Consider the following 19,895-nt stretch of genomic DNA (forward strand, 5'->3'; position numbering starts at 1 on the left):
CTATGATTATTACTAGTTCCTTGTGCAGAAGCATAACTACATGGTTAGTAATTCCCTCTTGATGAAGCAGTATTGGTTAGTAATTCCCTCTTGATGAAGCAGTATCTGTTTCATTCTTGTCATTCAAAGCGCAATTAGTTAGTGGATTATAATTGGCCTGCAATCAGAAATAACACATGCTGGCTCCGTTTGCTCCCCTCCCCCCCCCTTTCTAGAAAGCTGGAGAGGATTTTAATCCTATGTTTAGAGATCCCTGTGTAGGACATTTTTGTAGTACCCTGCTTTTAATTAGCACTTTGGTGTTTGTCAGAACAGGATTTGCAAACTGGTGGCTTTCTAGATGGTGCTAGACTCCAACTCCCATCATCCCAGACCACTGGCCACGCTGGTTGGGGCTGATGGGAGTCCATCATCATCTGGTGGGCTTCAGGCTGTGCTGGATTAAACCCTCTGGAGGTCCCTAGGCAGTCAAAATCTCAGTGGAGGGGAGCCCTTGCAAATTATCTCCTAATACTTGATTGTAATTTTATTTCAAGATCAAATCAATATTATTTTGATCCGTTGTCCGGGGGCCCCTAAAAATTGTGGGGCCCATAGGCCGGTGCCTGCTCTGCCTATTTGGTAATATGGCCATGGCCTTGGGTTCCTTATCTCACATGTTAGGCTACAATGTTTAGAACATTACACTTTCCTATTGCTAGAATATTACTAGCTCCCCACCCCAAATGTTTCTTACTCTTTCTTGGACACTCAAGCAGTCTTCTTGGCATGTCCTGGGGACATGTTTACACTGCAGACATCTCTTTTATACCCGTTTAACTATGGCAGCTTCCAGAAAGGAGTTGCGGGTTGGTGAGAGTGTTAGGGACTGTCTTACTGCAGATAATTATCCCTGACCTTTCCATTGTCAAGATGCAACCCTGTCGTGCAGCAGAGCAAGCGACCTGCTTCATATTACACCAGGCATAGGCAAACTCGGCCCTCCAGATGTTTTGGGACTACAACTCCCATCATCCCTAGCTAACAGGACCAGTGGTCAGGGGTGATGGGAGTTGTAGTCCCAAAACATCTGGAGGGCCGAAGTTGCCTATGCCTGCATTACACCATGTGTGGGGTTGTAGGTGAATTCAGAGGTTGGTTCCGAATGGAGCAGCAAGACTTTTAAAAAGTCTTGGCAGTAGGGGAGCACCTGAGCTCTGCGTCAAGCCGAAAAGTGTCTTGGGCCAACACTGATCGTTCCGAGAATTCACTGAAGACAGAACTGTACATTCTGTGTAGCTTTAGGACATGTTGGGGGAGGACTGTAGCTCAGTGTTAGGACATCTGCTTTGCGTCCTGAATGTCCCAGGTTTCCATCCCAGGCACGTGCAGATGGGGCTGGGAGAGACCTTGGACTGAAACCCCAGAGAGCTTCTGCCAGTCAGTATAGGCAATAATGAGCTAGATAGAGCAATGGCCTGACTCAGTTTAAGGCAGCTTGTTGTTGTTGTGAATTGTTTCATTTTATGGTTTTAATGGGACGCGGGTGGCGCTGTAGGTTAAACCACAGAGCCTAGGACTTGCCGATCAGAAGGTTGGCGGTTCGAATCCCCGTAACAGGGTGAGCTCCTGTTGCTCGGTCCCTGCTCCTGCCAACCTAGCAGTTCGAAAGCACGTCAAAGTGCAAGTAGATAAATAGGTACCGCTCTGGTGGGAAGGTAAACAGCATTTCCGTGCGCTGCTCTGGTTCGCCAGAAGCGGCTTAGTCATGCTGGCCACATGACCCGGAAGCTGTACGCCGGCTCCCTTGGCCAATAAAGCGAGATGAGCGCCGCAACCCCAGAGTCAGTCACAACTGGACCTAATGGTCAGGGGTCCCTTTACCTTACCTTATGGTTTTTAATATCTTGTTGGTAGCCACCCAAAGTGGCTGGAGCAACCCAGTCAGATGGGCAGAACAACAGCAAACAACAACAACAACATTTCTGTGATCTTATATTTCCTGCTATTTGTTTTTGTTGTTTTTGTTTTAAATACAACGAAGCAGCCGAGGCTGCAATTTGAAGCATAAGACTGATTCCTGAAGACAAAAAGTCTCTCCTTTTCCAGCTACTTTTACCCCGCTCAGAAAAAGTTTGGGATACCTGCATCTTTTCTCAATACAGGGGTAAAACAACAACAACATCCAAACAACAACAGCAGCAGCAACTTGTGGGGAGGGAAGTTTCTAGCATTAAAAAGAACAGTGTAAGTAGGATAGTCTTAGGAAACTCATCTCCTCTTGCCCCTGTATGCTGGTCTTCCAATTCACTTTGCAGCACAGATTTTTAAGCATCCAAAAAAAGAATCATGGAGCTGCAGAGAACTTGTTCCAACCCTGAGGCGAATAGGGAGGAAAAAAACAGTTTAAGGCTGTGGTTGCAGAGACAGCCTAAGCTTAATTTCTCCGCTGCATTCAATCCCTGCTATCTCTGAACTAAGACTACATTTCACAGAACTGTCCGTCTCACCCCACATTGCGTGAATGGGTAACCTATGCGATCCCTTTGCTCTTTGGAGAGCATCGAAAGAGCGGGTGGCTAGGATATATTTTTAGCATGAGGACCTTTATTCATCCAGCCCAGGGAGAAATAACCCTTCCAGACGGATAGGCACGGGGGCTCCAGCAGCCAGATGCCACCCGTCCTCTGCACGGAAACCTGCCTGGAGCAATAAATGGTCATTTGCTCATCCAAATGAAGTGCCAAGACGACTGACTGGGTCCTCTGGAGTGGGAGAGAGTTCTAGTGGATGGAAACAGGAAGAGGGCCGAGGGTCAGGAGGAGGAGATGGGTGGTTTGGGAGAACAGAGTAAGGCACCAGCAGCAACTACAAATCAAAAGGGCGTCTAGTGAGCATCACTGTCCCAAAGACAGAACAATCTTGCCACCAAACCCTAATCTATGCTAGCCATCCAGAATTGTGGTGGGAACCTCTGGCCGGGAGTTGGGGGCAAATTCAGCCCTCTCTATCCAACTCTTGGAGCTCTCCCCAAGCCAAACTCTTCCCCCTACAGGCCACACCCCTCACCAGCCCTAGTTCATACCCTCCTTGAGGGTTTTGCTGGGTTAGAACATTGACCTTGAACCCTGACCATGCCTCTTGGTTGCCTCGATGGAAGACGGGTAGGGGTGTTGGTGGGTGTAAACTTGCCTCCTGTATAAAGGTAACATTTGCATTCATGGTTTCACTCACTTTTGTCTTTAATCCCCCATCACCTCACCAGGAAGTTAGCTTGGCCCTTCCAGGAATTAGAAGGCTTGATTAGCTTTTAACACTTGCTGGATCCAGGCATCGGAGGAGATGGCCTGCAGCTTAACACCCCAAACAAATAACAACATCATGAGGGACTTAGTCAAAAGCTTTACTGAACTCAAGATACCCTACATCCTAGCATTCCCCTGAAATGAGAGAGGCTTGTCTGGCATGACTTGTATTTGAGAGACCCATGCTGGGTCTTAGTAATCACAGCATCCTCGTGCTCACAGACAGGCTGTTGATCTGTTCCGGTACCTTTCCCGGTGTCAACATTGAGATGTTTTGGGCCCAAGTTGTGAGCCATCTGGGTGCTGCATTCCTGCACTGGATGCAGCTTCCAGACCAGTGACAAGGGCAGCCCTACAGAAAGCACCATTCAGTAATCAAGCTTAGAGGTTACCCATGCATGGACCACTGTCATTGGGCTATCCTGGTCCAAGAATGGTCACAGCTGGTGCCACAACCAAAGCTGGCTCTCCTAGCCACAGAGTTCATTTGAGCCTCCAGTGACAAAGATGGGTCAGGGAGTCCCCCTAAGCTGCAAAGTCGCTCCATCAGAGGGAGTGCAAACCTGTCCAGAACAGGTAATTGACCAATCTCCCAGACATGGAGATTTTGAGACTCTTGAGGCCCAGATATCAAGATTCTTTTTTCTTGTCCCACTGGAATGTGCTCTGGAGAGTTTAGGGAAGGGTAGGGTGGGAACCAAGACTCCCGACTCCTTTGGGAAGAGAGGGGTAGATAGAGAGGGTCTGCAGAGGGGGTGGGGTTGGAGCCAGGAACACTCTCCCGCCCCCCACCATGGCTTTTTGGTTGTTTTTTTTTTTATCCCCTCACCCTTCAGTCTGGGAACTGCCTCCCATCTAATGAAAAAGCTCTATTATCATGAGAATGGTGCTGCCTCTCCCCCGCCCTGCAAGGAGAGGAGAGGAGGGAGGTGGTTGCCATAGAAACGAGATTTAGGGAGAAAGAGAAAGAGAGGGCCTGGTGTGACTGAAAGAGGCAAAGATGGGGGTGGGCAAAGACCTGTGTGAGAGTTGGGTGGGTACATGAATGGAGGGGTGAATGAAGGGAGAGAGAAAGGAAGAATGGCTGGGGCTTGGTGTGTGAAGGGAGAGCAGGTGGATCTGTGAATGCACTGCTGGCTCCAGGATTTGGGGGAGAGCTCAGGCCGGGCATGCCAACTGAGATTTCCCTCGCGGGCATGCCCACAACCTCCTTGGGTGCCCCGCTCAAAGGTAGGATCGTGGCCCTGACGCCAGCCTTGGATCCTCAGAGCTGGCCAGAAATGGATGTAAGGGCCTGGACACTCAGACAGATGAGGTGACTAGTTGAGAGGTTGCTTGAGTGAGTTCAGTGTGGAGCCAAACTCCTGTCAGAGTGATCTTCCCTGAAAAGGATTGATTCCCACTCAGCCCACGGAGCATAACTCAGTGTTGACTCAAAGGGAGGACAGGCCTGACTGATCTCCCTCTTTCCTATTGCAAAAAGCCCCTTTTGCTACTATTTTTAGCAGGATTGTGAGCATAGCTGTCAACTTTTCCCTTTTTTAAGGGAAATTCCCTTATTCCGAATAGGATTCCTCACAAGAAAAGGGAAATGTTGACAGCTATGGTTATGAGGAACCAATGATCTGGCCAAATTTGGGGAGGGGGCACAAAGAACTTGCTTATCATGCCCCTCCCCATAATTCAAACACTGGTGTAACAACAGTACAGCAGCTAAAAGGATAAATGCAATTCTGGGTTGCATCAACATGTACTGTACACACTAGACCTTGAAAGCACATTTGAAGCACCTTGTTTCCTTCAAAGAATACTGGTCACTGTAGTTTGCTAAGGGTTTCTGGGAATTGCAACGCCATAAGGGATAAACTACAGGGCCCACAATTCTTTTGAGTGGAAGGATATGCTTCGAAGGTAGTTTAAAGGCATAACACAGCCATATACTGTTGTGACTGCAAAGGGTAATGATGGAGCCCCTCTAATCGGCTTTGGTCAGGCCTTGCCTGGAGTACCTAAAATGGGTAGCCCATTTTAGGAAGGATAGAGAAACAGTGGGATGCGTCTAGAAGACAAAGAGGGTGCGGGGCCAGGATGCCAAATCCTATGAGGAAAGGTGGAAGGCAGGTATGTCTAGGCTGAAGAAATAACCATTAAAAGGCATTGCATAACAGTTGTCTTCAGATATTTAAAAGGGAGACACATAGAAGATGGAACATTTTGTTTTTCTCCTGCTCCAGAAGGTAGTGCATGAACTAATCGGTTCAAGTCACAAGGAGGCCTTCCAGATGTTGCTGGACTACAACTCCCATAATCCCCTACCATTGAGAGGGGTTGGTGGGAATTAGAGTCTGGCAACATCTGAAGAGCTCCGGGTTCCCCACCCTTGCCATGGGGGATCAGAAAAAGTGTCTATTGACAAGCATAAGCATATGTAATGTCAGTATAGCATCACTGAATTAGTGGCATTTAAGAACGCAGGTGGCACTGTGGGTTAAACCACACAGAGCCTAGGACTTGCCGATCAGAAGGTCGGCGGTTTGAATCCCTGTGATAACGGGGTGAGCTCCCGTTACTCGGTCCCAGCTCCTGCCAACCTAACAGTTCGAAAGCATGTCAAAGTGTAAGTAAATAAATAGGTAGCGCTCCGGCGGGAAGGTAAACGGCTGCTCTGGTTCGCCAGAAGCGGCTTAGTCATGCTGGCCACATGACCCAGAAGCTGTACGCCGGCCCCCTCAGCCAATAAAGCGAGATGAGCGCCGCAACCCCAGAGTCGGCCACGACTGGACCTAATGGTCAGGGGTCCTTTTACCTTTACCTTAAGGATGTTGGGGTCGAGCAGCAGGTGGAAAGGGAGGAAGGTTGTGAGAGATAAATGGAAGAAGAGCAGGAGTTGTGCATTCATCTAGTCTGAGTCATCACCAATCCTGCACATAATCCTGGGAAACCTGGATAAAATACTAAAATACAAACAAACAAGAAACCCCTAGCCTAGGAAAAAATCACCAGATTAGAACAAAAACTAGCCGTCCATGAACGTGGCGAACTGCCCCTCAGAGTGTGGCTCAGGTGGATGAATGTGCGGAGAAGGGCAGTTCTGACTGAAGGAAGAACCACCGGTATTTTTGGTCCCTCTTGTGCTAATCCCCATACATTTTGGTTGCAGCTGTTCTGCGCACGCCTGTGTCATTACCAGAAAGACTGTAATTACCCACCCGGCATGCTCATAATTACAGTTAAGAAGCGAGCCAGGGGGTGGGCAAACGCGGTTGTCAGGAGCCAGGCGCAGATAGGTGGCCCAATCCAGGACGAGGGAGGGAGAGAAGGAAAGGGGGGGGGATAACGGGGTCTCTCTTGTGCACCGTTCCTTTCACACTCACTTGTTCCCTCTCTGCGCAAATCCCTTCCCAATCCCCAGCCAGTTGCCATAAGGAGCTTAGACGTTTTCCTCCCTGGCTTGATGCTGCTCCCCCAATGCATCTTTGCGCTCGTCCCTTCCTGCTCTTCTTGTCTGCACTAGCACTTCTACTGATGCAACTCCATCTTTCTTTCTTTCTTTCTTTCTTTCTTTCTTTCTTTCTTTCTTTCTTTCTTTCTTTCTTTCTTTCTTTCTTTGGCAAAGATTCCCTCCATTGTGCCTGCAGGAGGATTCCTCCTTGTTCCTGCCGTGGGTTCTTTGGGAGCACGGCTACACGGCTGTTTGCAAGGACGGGCTGGATGAGTGCACATCCAATATGCACCTGCCCCCCCCCCAGTCCACAGGTGCCTGTTACCATCCACACATGCCCGCTGCGTTCCCTTGCCCGTCCTTGCCCACCCTCGCCACAGATCATGGCAGCGGTGGGCCTGGCACGAGATGCTGAGGCTACGTTGCAAGCGATTGCAAAAGGGAGAGAGCGCCAGCCTGCTTTGGAAAGCCTCACCTTCGCCTCCTGCTATGTTGTGTTCAGTGCGCTGTCAGCTGGGTCCCAGGATTCCAGGCTCCCCTCTCCCTTCTCTGGGTCCAAGAGAAGCCCCACGGCAGGCCCCCATTCAAAGACTGTGCAATGATCAACACCTCTTTGGAGCCGGAATATAGCATAGGTGGAGCAGGAGAAACACCCGCTTTCTGCATTTCCAGTTTAATGCACAAGCTCTAAATCAAAGAGTGTGGGAAACTATCTGAGCTGGGGGCTTCTTTGGAGCCTCTTCTGACAGGTGCTTAACTGTTGACGGCCAGCTTCAAGGGCCCTTCCCGCATTCGCCTCCTTAGGGCTGTTCTTCGTTAAACTGGGCTCTGTACTTCACATAGAGAACTGTCCTCTGTGAAGTAGGACACATGGCCACTCTAGCTCCATATTACATAGTGTTAGAGGGCTGTGCAGGACCTGTGTTCAAGTCCCCATAGACATCCGCTTGGAGACTGTGAGAATGGGATGCTGCACTCGATGGGTGATTGGCCTCATTCAGCTGGGACTTTCTGCTTCTTATATCCCGGTATAAACAGGCACGAGCAGCACAGATATGGGGCCATGCAGGATTTAAGGGACACCCTCTCCTTGTTCTGGGAATGGGGTTATGCCAGCTGCAAACCCTGCATGCATGCTGATCCATTTCTCTGCCTTTCTCCACCCCCAACACAGTGCTGGGATTGGCATCGGTTTCTATGGAAACAGTGAGACCAACGATGGGGTGTACCAGGTCACATACTCGCTGCTGAACACCAACCACACACTAAGCTCCATCGATGCTCTGGTGAGTGCGTGAGCGAACAAGCGGGGAAACCCCATGCACTTGTTTATATGGTCAGTTACCCCTAAATATGCTTTTAACCTGTGCTCCACTTACAGAGAAGAACCGCAGGTTGAAATTGGCTGTAAGCAACCCGTGACTAGATCACTGGTATTTGACTCATGCCTCTTCCCTCCAGGGACATGTGCACAGCATGCGTCCGACATGTTGCAAGTGCGCCTAATATGAAGGCACACAATGGCTAAGATTGCCGCAAGCGCTAAGCCGTGTCTAGGCATTCACCTCCACACATTATCAGAGCATGTATAGGGAGGAATCAGGGTGTGCAAGCCAGCCCTCTCCTTTCTGGCTACACCCCGAAACCTTAGCACCCTGAACAGAAGGTCCAAAGGGGGAGATTTCTGAGTATTCAGCTATTACCCACTTACAATCCTACAGATGAACGAGAACCCTGAATGATCAGGGCTCCAGTTTGCACAGGAGATATCTAAGCACATCCAGCCCAATGTGTGAAGAGATCCCACTTCAGACCTGTCTGCTCAGCATGCAGAGATGTCAGCTGCAGAGCCTGTAGGGAAATTGAAAGGGCAGGCCCAGTGCGCTTGGTGTTAAAGGTGAACACCTATAGCATATTGGTGATGCAGGTGAGTAGAATGAGAATGCCATGTGTGGCACAGGCAGTGATGGGTAGTGTCTATTGGGACTGGTTGGGCAGAAGGCAGGGAGGCCAACAGTAGGTGGCGCCAGAGCCAAGGACAGGCAGAGCCAACTCGTCGTCCTTCCTGTTAAGTTCAACAATGACACAACGGAGAGTGAGGAACAGGAAGGGCGGCAGCCAGTCCGCCAGCCTATGGGCTGCTTTTGAGGAAGAAGGCAGGCAGTGGGGGCTGGCTGAGATGACGTTGGTGGGGCCCTAATAGAACAGCCTCCACCAGGTGTGGGGAAACTTACTGGTTCAGATTGAACAAACTCATCCTGCTACTGGAAGCCCACACAATGACTTTGGCTGGCACAGCATGGCTTTCCCTCCCCTTCTCCCTGCACACTGACACACACACACATGCCTCAGATCGGCTCTGGGAGGTTGTGAGAACCCCCAGAATAGTGTGCGGGGTTAGGAGGTGGTTCTACTGGGTAAGCAAAAATACAGGCACCGAAAAAACATTAGAACAGCACGACGCTGGATTCCTTCCCACTATGGGGAAGGCAAGGTCATGGCATCTGGCAAGCCAAGGGTGCGAGTCCATCTAATCCAACGCTCTGTCTTCACTGCTCACCGAATGGCCCCCTTGGTGTGATGCAACCAGTGGGAGTCTCGCCTCTGAACGCGGAAAAGCGTTCCTCCATATTGCACCTCATAGCCATTGATAAACTTTCAAATGTCCTCTTCCCTTTGGCTGTGCGAAGAAGGAAATGAACACATCTCAGCAAATACGTTTGATTTGCATAATCCAGGTCACAGAGCCTGACCCCGCCAACCCCCACTATAGCGCAGAAAAGGTTCTGCAGTGCTGGCAAGATGGGAGCCAATCTCCAGGACTAACCCTGTGGTTAAGTCATTCTGTCGCTGATGTAAGGACAGCCTGTTCTTGAAGCGCAGCTTGGCACTCGGGTCCGGTGTGAACAGTCGCACATGGGACACAATGTGTCGCGTTTGCCACGGGCGTCTGGTGTACGAATCTGTGCCAAGGCCCTGCACGCCACACGATGCCATGTGGCACATATGGCTTCTCCTCCTTGCCTACTCATCGCTTTGCGACTCTCCTCTTTTCTACCCACAGGTGTCTGAGACGGTGGAGCTGCTTTCGGCGACCGTACGGGGGGAGCTGACCCAGCTGGAGGAGACGCTGTCCCCACGAACTGAGCTGGTGGCCGTGGTGAGGAACACACGCCGCCAGGCAGAGGCAGTAGCGCAAACGCTGGATGGCATCCCTTTCTGGGGCGAGGCACGCAGCACACCCAGCGTCCTAGCAGAACAAATCGGCTACCTGGAAGATTACAGGTGAGATATGGGGTGCTGAAGAAGGGCATGCACTGAGGACGCAGGTGGCACTGTGGTCTAAACCACTGAGCTTCTTGAGCTTGCCAATCAGAAGGTTGGCGGTTCGAATCCATGCAACAGGGTGAGCTCCCATTGCTCTTTGCCAGCTCCTGCCAACCTAACAGTTCAAAAGCACGCCAGTGCAAGTAGATAAATAGGTACCACTGCGGTGGGAAGGTAAACAGCGTTTCCACGTGCTCTGGCTTCCGTTGCACCAGAAGCGGTTTAGTCATGCTGCCCACATGACCCAGAAAGCTGTCTGTGGACAAACGCCGGCTCCCTCAGCCTGAAAGTGAGATGAGCACCACAACCCCATAGACGCCTTTGACTGGACTTAATCGTCCAGAGGTCCTTTACCTTTACCTTTTTTGCACTGGGAAATGATGGTGGGTGTTAGTACTGACAGAAAGACAGGGTTTCTGTAGAAATCAATATATGATGAGAAAAAGTGTACTCCAGGGAGCATAGGTTTTCTTTTCATTGTTGCTTTTCAGATTTATTAGTACAAAAACACTTTTTAGGCGACTTGGAATAAGAAAAGTACAGAGTTCAACACAGCATTCATGCATTCCCTAACAAAACAACAACCTCGAGAATCTTATCAGCAGTAGAAACACCAGCTGTCTATAGGCCTTTGTAACCTAACACAATCCACATCTCCCATCAGTGCACATCCCATTACTTCCTGCTGAAATCGTAGAACCTTTGTGGACCACAGTTGTTCTGGCCCTTCTGAAATAGCCACCGTGTGATAGGATTGGGGAACAACAATTTAATAAATACAGAGCGAACCTGCCTTGAACACACTATCACTGTGTCAATAACAAGTTCTTGAACACACCCGTAATAAAACACCAGTCCAGAGGGGCCCCAAATAAGCTTAGAGAATAAAGTAGGTTTACATTAGTCTGTAAGACTATGGGCTGAACTGCCACTCATTATTTGCAGGCTGGTGGGTGGGAAACCCCAAAGTCCCTTTATGACGGTGGTTCTCAGAGGGTGTAGCGGGAGAAGATGGCAAGTGTGTCAGAAAGATTCGAGGGCAATCTCATAAACGTTTAGACATTTCAGTGTGGTATAGTAAAAAATTATTACTATTATTATTATTATTATTATTATTATTATTTACAGAATATGGATAGATATCTTTTCAGGATGAGAGCAATAACATCAAGTGTTTGGGAATGATCCATGTTCTTATGTGTAGCTGCCTTGTTTTATACTTGCTGGATGTCCCTATGACCATATTATAAAGCAGTTGTGTCCTGTGTTATAAATCAAGCACTGCTAGGGATTGTTTTCTTTTTGTTTTCCAAAGTATTTCTTATCAATTAAAAAAAATAAATTGGTGGGGCGCGAGCAATTTTTTATTCTGAAAGCGTGATCCAGAGGGGAAAAAATAGTTTGAGAACCAACCACTGCTTTATGATGACCAACAAAAATGTCACAAAACAGCAAGCATAGGAAAACTCGGCCCTCCAGATGTTTGGGGACTACAACTCCCATCATCCCCGACCACTGGCCCTGTTAGCTAGGGATGATGGGAGTTGTAGTCCCAAAACATCTGGAGGGCCGAGTTTGCCTATGCCAGCAAAACAGTGAGAAAGCTTTTAAGTCTTCTAATCAGCCTGGATGTTCAGCAAAGCAGGAGGTACAGGACTTGGAAAGGAAACTTAGGGAGTGTTTTGCCATGATGCCTGTGTTGGTCAAAAACCCATTTTTGCTGCTTGGTGCCATGAAGAGCATGTGAATTTCAGGATTTAGCATACTGCACCACTGCCTGGGAGGCTTGGTAGGACAGAGGGGTCAATGGCAGAGGCCACAGTCGGCTGCCTACAACTCTACAGTCCCGGGGTGGGGTGGGGGGGCAACCTGGCAGTGGGAAGAGGTGGGCAGAAGGGTCGGAGGTGGAAGAAGCGGGCTGAATGCGTCATCCTCACTCCCATCTCTTGCTCTCTGGCACCCCAGGTGGCTGGCCTACATTTTGCTGCTGCTGCTGGACCTCATCATCTGTCTCTTCACCTTGCTGGGGCTGGCGAAGCAGATCAAGTGGCTGGTAATCGTGTGAGTGCGCCATCTGGCGGGCACATCCGGGAGCTGCTGGTTTTGGGAGGTGGCAACTGAGAAGAGGGGAGAGGGAGGAAGGAGGAGGGAAGGAGACAAGGGAGCAAACCTACAAGGTGTCTTACGTCTTAAATCAGTGGTCCGCAAACTTTTTCAGCAGGGGGCCGGCCCACTGTCCCTCAGATCTTGTGGGGGGCTCGGTATATTTTTTGGGGGGGAAATGAACAAATTCCTATGCCCCACAAATAACCCAGAGATGCATTTTAAATAAAAGGGCACATTCTACTTATATAAAAACATGCTTATTCCCGGACCATCTGCGGGCTGGATTTAGAAGGCATTTGGGCCGGATCCAACCCCTGGGCCTTAGTTTGCCTACTCATGTCTTAAACGCACCCAACAAGGATGCACTGAGGAATTGCCCATTTGAAACGAAACATCAGCGGGCTTGAAGCTGTATGGCCCTCCCTCGGGGGACAGGGGGATGTTTAATATCAAAGCGTAAAGGTTTGCCGTGCAGAAACGCACAGAAACTGGGTAGCGAGACATTCCAAAAGGCAGCGCTGCAAGATCCTTTAGATGAGAGGGATCTGCTTGCAATACTCACTTCATTTGCCAGTATCCCAGAAGAGCCCGAGTGGAGAGGCAAAGGAGTAGACCTGCAAGGTTAATCTCAGGGTTGTGGGTTCAAGCCCCTTGTTGGGCAAAAGATTCCTGCATTGCAGTGGTTTGGACTAGATGACCCACGCATAGCTGTCAATGTTTGCCTTTTCTTAAGGGAAATTACCTTATTCCAAATAGGATTCCTTGCAAGAAAAGGGAAAAGTTGACAGCTATGGACCCACGTGGGCCCTTTCAACTCTGCAGTGCTATGATTCTATCAGAACCCCATAGAGACCTTGCAACCCAGATGCTTTCCCTGGCCCACAGGACTCAATTATTTAACAAAGGCAACACCCCCGCTTTCCTTCTCACTGCAGCCTCTGTCAATGTCCTCCCCTCCCCCCTGCCAGTGGTACAATCTGCCAGTACTGATGTGGCCCCTCTGTGTATGAGACCTGGGGCAATTGCCCCTACTATTCCAAATCCCACCACCACCACCAAAAAGGCCCTGCCACCATTCCACACCTCTTTCCCACCTCCTGCATCGATGTCTTCACCATTTCTAAGCCCTCTTGCTCACTCCCGGTCTCCCAAGCATTCGCACCAGGCACTCCTGCAGCTGGGTTTCCCGTACACCATCCAAACTTATCGAGGACTATTAGTAATTGTTTGTCAAATCCTAACTAAGCAGCCCTTTGAAGCAAAACCATGGCAACATCCCCATTCATGGTAATTAGGCAGCGTGCTCACACCAGATTGCATCTGCACTAGGCTTGGCCAACCTGGTGCCCTCAAGACATTTTGGACTACAACTCCCATCAGCCCCCTCAGTGCCCCATGATATAGTGATGTCATGTTAGATTCTGGTCTTAGAATCACATGCCCCCCCTCGCTCTCTAGATGGTCCTCCTTCAATTACCATATTTTTGCTCTATAAGATGCACCTGACCCATAAGACGCACCTAGTTTTAGAGGAGGAGAACAAGAAAAAAAATATTCTCTCCCTCTCTGTGCAGCGCCCCTTCAGCGAAGCAGCAGGAGAAATGGAGCCCCTTCCATTTCTCCTCCCGCTTTGCTGAAGGGGCGCTGCGCAGAGAGGGAAAGCTGTGCAGCACCTATCCAGCGAAGCGAAGCCTCCGGAGCGCAGCGGGAGTGCTCCCACTGCGCTCAGGAGGCTTCAGGCAGCTATCCCTGAAACCAGGAGAGCAAGAGGGATTGGTGCGCACTGATCCCTCTTGCTCTCCTGGCTTCAGCGAAAGCTGCGCAGCCTGCAATTGCTCCATAAGATGCACACACATTTCCCCTTACTTTTTAGGAGGGGGAAAGTGTGTCTTATAGAGCGGAAAATACGGTAATGCCAAATGAGGTGAGCCAGCATGGATGGGTCACATCCATCAACTGTCCCAATTAAATCAGGACATCCCATGGGGTGGTGGCTGCGCTCTCATGCACGAGCATGGTGCCCCCAAACACACAAGAGCTCAGGATCCAAAAACATGTGAGATTGCGGCCGGACATGTGTCTCATGCGAGATAGCGGCTCTCACGTGGGTCAAATGATTCGCATGGGAGCACAGCCCCGGAAGACAAGCATCCCGCTTTTGCACTGGTACATGTTAGAGGGTATGCTTCATATTCATTTAACTGAGCCAGGCCATTGGCTTCTGCCCCAGAGTCCTGCCCGGACTGCACCACCGCCAGTGCCCGTTTGAGTGCCTTCCTCTCTCTTTCCTGCCTACAGAATGACTGTCATGAGTTTCCTAGTCCTCATCCTGAGCTGGGGCTCCATGGGGCTGGAGACAGCAGCTGCTGTGGTGAGTTTGGGGCTGTTGTTGTTTTCTCTTAATACATTTGGCAGGGACAGTGCCCAGATCACTATTTCTTTCCTTTCAAAGTCCGCCCCATCAAAAAAAAATCTCTATTTGAACCCTCCACATTCTCCCACGCCCTGCGGATCAAAGCTGCTGCCCCCACCATCCCAGCTTTGAGCCTTCTGTTGTGATGCCTATCAAAGTGACCCACGGCTGTCAAAAGTGCTGGACTCCACCTTCTGCAGTCACACATTTTTGCTTAGATCCTGCTAGCGACTGACTGCAGTCAAAGAGACATTTGTTTCTTCCCCTTTCCCTTCAGGGACTGAGCGATTTCTGCTTTGAGCCAGATGGCTATGTGATGAACACAACCCAAGCCAGCACTGGACTCAGCCCAGGTAGGATTGGAAGTGCCTTGGGGCCCGGGAAAAAGCAAAGTGGGTTAGCATTTGGGGAGCAGGGCTGACAACTTTCAAGCTGTGCCTTCATTGCAGAAGCCTGATGTGTAGAGGTTCACCAGCGATCATGTTTATCTCCATGCTGTGAAAAGCTTCCGATGCCAAATTTTGCAGGTATCAGGTCTGCTGTTAAAGGCACAGGAGCAGACTGGGACTTCCCCCCTGCCCCCCCCCACTGGTTAGTTGGCAAGCCTACCTGAAAAGCCTGGCTTAAACTCACACCTCACTTGCCGGCTCAGCTGCAAGGCCTTCCTTGGGCTAATTGCCACTGAACCTGTTTCAGGCAATCTAGATTGTCACCCAGACTTAACATCCGTGTCTACAAGAATTGAAAGCTAGGGTATTTTGTGGGGCATTCGTTCTCCAGCTGATTCGCTTCTCTCTTTTTTTAACAGAATAAAACTTTATTTAGAGTTCAACGATAACGGGGGGGGGGGGGGGGAACCACAGTAGTTGCAACATCAAATCATTACAATTAACCAATTTTAACATTTTATAAATACTAATAAAGAAATTATACAACATCACTTTTAACTTACTGAGGTTTTCATAATACACTTTCCTCTCTTTATCTTTTTCTTAATGAATAAAAAAAGGGGAGACCAAGAAAGGAAACACAAAAAAGAAAAAAGAAAGAGAAGAGGAAGGGGGGGAGTGAAGCTAAGGGGGGGAAAGATGAAGAAAAAACCCCAAAGCAAAACAAACATATTTAACTTCCGATTAGACTCATTGTATTATTATTTCTACAATTTTTTCACACACAGTTCCAAGTTATTATATTTCTTTCTTTGTTTGCATCAGATATCAAAAAAACATTATATTTGTTATTTTACAAGGTTCATTTTATTTCTACCAGGAGATATTTGTTATTGTAATACTTTTCCAAATACTTGATTTGCTTCTTGATGGGCCTATAACAGAGGTTCTCTGGTGGAGACATCTAGTTAATAATAAATAGGCTGGATTCAACCCCCTGGTTCCCTTAGCAGAGGCCAGCATAAGGATCCCCACTAGCACAGCAGGGCTTCCTCCCCATCTTTTTGATCTCACGCCTCCCTCAGACCTACTTTGGAGGGTGGGGAGAACCCCCACAACAGCCCATGGGGGGAAGAAAGGGGAGATACTTCCACTGAGGAAGCAGAAACCTCTTTAGAAATACGTTGAACTACAACCGGTATGACTATCCAAAGTAACAAACAATGAAACGGAACCCTTTTATTTATCCCCTCCTATTGTGAGGTCAGCGGGACGCAGGTGGCGCTGTGGGTTAAAGCCTCAGCGCCTAGGGCTTGCCGATCGAAAGGTCGGCGGTTCGAATCCCTGCGGCGGGGTGCGCTCCCGCTGCTCGGTCCCAGCGCCTGCCAACCTAGCAGTTCGAAAGCACCTCCAGGTGCAAGTAGATAAATAGGGACCGCTTACCAGCGGGAAGGTAAACGGCGTTTCCGTGTGCGGCTCTGGCTCGCCAGAGCAGCGATGTCACGCTGGCCACGTGACCCGGAAGTGTCTCCGGACAGCGCTGGCCCCTGGCCTCTTAAGTGAGATGGGCGCACAACCCCAGAGTCTGTCAAGACTGGCCCGTATGGGCAGGGGTACCTTTACCTTTACCTTATTGTGAGGTCATGGTCCTCCAAGGGCCGACAAGGTGAGGCGACCACCTTAGGCAGCAGGATCCACAGGAGCGGCAAATCCGGCTTCCAAGGACCTCATCAGTAGCACATTTCTTCCAGTCTAGATCTGCCATCTCCTTGGCAGCCCCTCTCACCCAATTCTGCCTCCGTGGTGGCCTCTCAGAGGTGCTGCTGGTCTCCTCCCTTCCTAGGTGGGGGCTGCCCTCCGGGGTCTCCTAGGCTCTGTCCCCACCTGTCGCGATTCAGAGTGAGCCGCTTTCGCCCCACGACGGCCCTTGATTCCTAGTTTAAACGTTGGGTTAATTTGATTCCCCCCTTGTTTCTAACCACCCCTTGTTCACGAGGTGGATCTTCTTTACCGCCCCCCCCCCCTTCTTCCCTGGCAGAGTGAGGAGGAACATCATTTTGTGGTTTGCCACAGGTGCTCAAACGCATTGAGCCAGCCCTGGATCCTCCTTCGTGAAACTGAGTGACATGCCACAGACACATTGCCATCATCATAGAAACATAATCATTCCAGTCTTTCTTAACCTGTGGGTCCCCAGATGTTGTTGGACTACAACTCCCATCACTCCGAGCTAGCAAGGCCAGAGCTCAGGGATGATGGGAGTTGTAGTCCAAAAACATCTGGGGACCCACACGTTGAGAATCGCTGATAGACTGAAGTGCGCTTCCTTCCAACATGACTCCTGCCTTGTGTAAGAGGCCAAACACCTGTGTTTACAAAATACAGTGGTACTTCAGGTTACAGATGCTTCAGGTTACAGACTCCGCTAACTCAGAAATAGTACCTCGGGTTAAGAACTTTGCTTCAGGATGAGAACAGAAATCGTGCTCCGGCAGCAGGAGGCCCCATTAGCTAAAGTGGTACCTCAAGTTAAGAACGGATTCAGGTTAAGAACGGACCTCCAGAACGAATTAAGTTCTTAACCCAAGGTACCACTGTATAAGAATGGGAGCCATATAGAGTCAAATGCATGAGGATTAGCCAATCCCCCTTCAAAATCCATAATTATGTGTCAGCTTTTCAGCCAGCGCAATTCGCCATGCTCGGGAACACTCGCTTTGCAGTGATAGCTCCGAGGTTACTTCCCAGCACCTGGAAATGGTTTTAAAATTATTAATAGTCACTGTGCCCACAAGGCGGGGCTATTTTCACCAGGACCATCATGCAGGGAAGTATAAACCATCCCCTGCTGCAGCCTTGGTGGAAATCCTGCCTGCTCCCCTTCCCACAGGCTAACCACTGTTACAAGAAAAACTGCTCCCTTTCCCTTATGGGGTATTCCAGAGCCTGTATAGAGTCCTTAAGTGGGTTCCCTATCAGTAGGAGGAAATAACAGAGGCCAACCAGAGTATATTTGAGAAGCAAAGCAGCTGGTAAGCCTGATCGTTATTCAAGGAACTGTTGCAACAGGGTCCCCACTCATCACACGCAGGAGGGAGGAGAACCCTGAACAATGGTGTTCAAGCCCTTATATAGACTTTTGAAATTGCCCACCCTGTAGACCAAGACCCCCCAAAAACATCATACATACATCACAGAAGAAGGCGGTCCCCAGCAGAAATCCTGCCTGCCAGGATACCTGATAATGGTCACTGGTTGCGTTACCTGGGCAGCCTGGCCATTCTTTTTGTGATGGTCAATACTTTAGTTCCTGAGTCCAGGTCACAGGCTCACCCTATTCATACACAAATATGCCCTTCAGACAGGATTTGCAAGCAAAAAGACAATGGGAAAGCCTTCCCTATTTGCCTCCCTTACTGCAGAGGAATATTTGACGTTATTGGGACAGTCAAAATGGCTTCAGGATTGCTCTCCCATACTATTTCAGACACATGGTTCATATATTTAGATATGTGTGCATTTATATTTATTCTATATCTTGTAACACCACCACAATTCTTGTAACACCACCTTAGGCACATAGGGGAGCCTGCGCTTCTGGAGTTAATAATTGCTGCAAGGGGAGGGGAGGCAATATTTGTCCAGAGTGAGAGAAGAAAGGGCGGCCCTTTTCAACTGCTCCCCATAGCTCTCCCCACAGCAGCTACTCAACTGTGAAATAAAAACCAAGGCACCACTGCATGTCATATTGTTAGACCCCCATATATTGCTGAACTGCAATTCCCATTAGCTCCAGCAAGCATGGCCAATGGCCAGGGATGATGGATACTGTAGTCCAGCAACATCTGGGCGGGGGGGGGCACACAAAGATTCCCCATCCCTGCATAAAGTGTCACATGGCCTGTCCTATTGCTATCAAGGGCAGAGACCCTCTTTTTGAACATGTAAAACCCAAGTTAGAGCAAACAAACACAGGATCCAGGAGGAGCATGGGAAAAGCCTGGTGCCTTGATAGGGAGCCACGGGTCTGATTTCCTTTTCCTTTTCTTCCCAATCCCACAGAAATCCTACAATACTACTTAACCTGCAGCCAAGACGTCTTTAACCCTTTCCAGCAGGTAGGCTTCCCCGCCCTTCTTTAAGGCTTAAGAAGTGTGCTGCATGTGGGTGTGTGGAGTGACTCTGGGCCAACCTATCCCAAATTCCCTACCATGCAATGTTAGAATCGACCGCTGTGTCCAAATATTGAGAATTAAGAAACTCTCATCATGCAATCTTTGTTTCACTCTCATTTGTGTCAAGAAGGGCAAAGAATTATGCAGGACCCTGAAACGCCATGGGCCACTCATGTGGTTCAACCACCCCTCTGCTCCCACCACATCCAGCCACATACCCAAACAGGCAGGGCTGTCTTAAGCATATGCGGTGCTGGGGTGCAAAGATCTGCCCGTCGCCCCCCCCCCCAGTTGCCCAATCCCAGGCGCACAGGAGGGCAGAGCTGGCCGGCCACCTCAGCGTCTCACTGTCTTGCTCATCCCCGAACTCATGGTGCAGGGGCGCCCGCAGCAGAAGAGCCCAACCAATGGGCAGGCTCTTCCCCAGACTCAACTCTCGGGCCCTGGACTCTTGGCCTGGCGCCCCTGAGAGCCTGGAGCCCAGGTGCCCTGCACCCCTAGCGCCTATGGGTAAGACGGCTCTGCACACAGGATTCTTCCAAGCATTGCCCGTGCTTTTCTTCACAGCAGTAGGGACTAGAAACTTGCCGTTCCTTTCTTTCTTTTTAGTTTTATGTCGGTGCACTTGGTACAGTGGTACCTCGCAAGACGAATGCCTCGCAAGACGAAAAACGCGCAAGACGAAAGAGTTTTCCGTTTTTTGAGTCGTTCTGCAAGACGAATTTCCCTATGGGCTTGCTTCGCAAGACGAAACATCTT

General features: G+C 49.6%; 1 protein-coding gene across 2 annotated transcripts in view; it reads left to right on the forward strand.

The window, feature by feature from the left end:
* TTYH1 (tweety family member 1) overlaps positions 1-19,895 on the forward strand; it is a 65,684-nt gene that overhangs the window by 33,731 nt on the left and 12,058 nt on the right. For both annotated transcript variants that reach the window (XM_079950405.1, XM_079950406.1), the window contains exons 3-8: positions 7,901-8,012; positions 9,791-10,011; positions 12,019-12,114; positions 14,458-14,530; positions 14,850-14,925; positions 19,024-19,079. In XM_079950405.1, the coding sequence (XP_079806531.1) occupies positions 7,901-8,012; positions 9,791-10,011; positions 12,019-12,114; positions 14,458-14,530; positions 14,850-14,925; positions 19,024-19,079 (634 nt within the window). The remainder of the gene's footprint in view (positions 1-7,900; positions 8,013-9,790; positions 10,012-12,018; positions 12,115-14,457; positions 14,531-14,849; positions 14,926-19,023; positions 19,080-19,895) is intronic.

The sequence above is a fragment of the Podarcis cretensis genome (genome assembly GCF_951804945.1).
Source record: "Podarcis cretensis genome assembly, chromosome: 13".
NCBI classification, from domain to species: domain Eukaryota; kingdom Metazoa; phylum Chordata; class Lepidosauria; order Squamata; family Lacertidae; genus Podarcis; species Podarcis cretensis.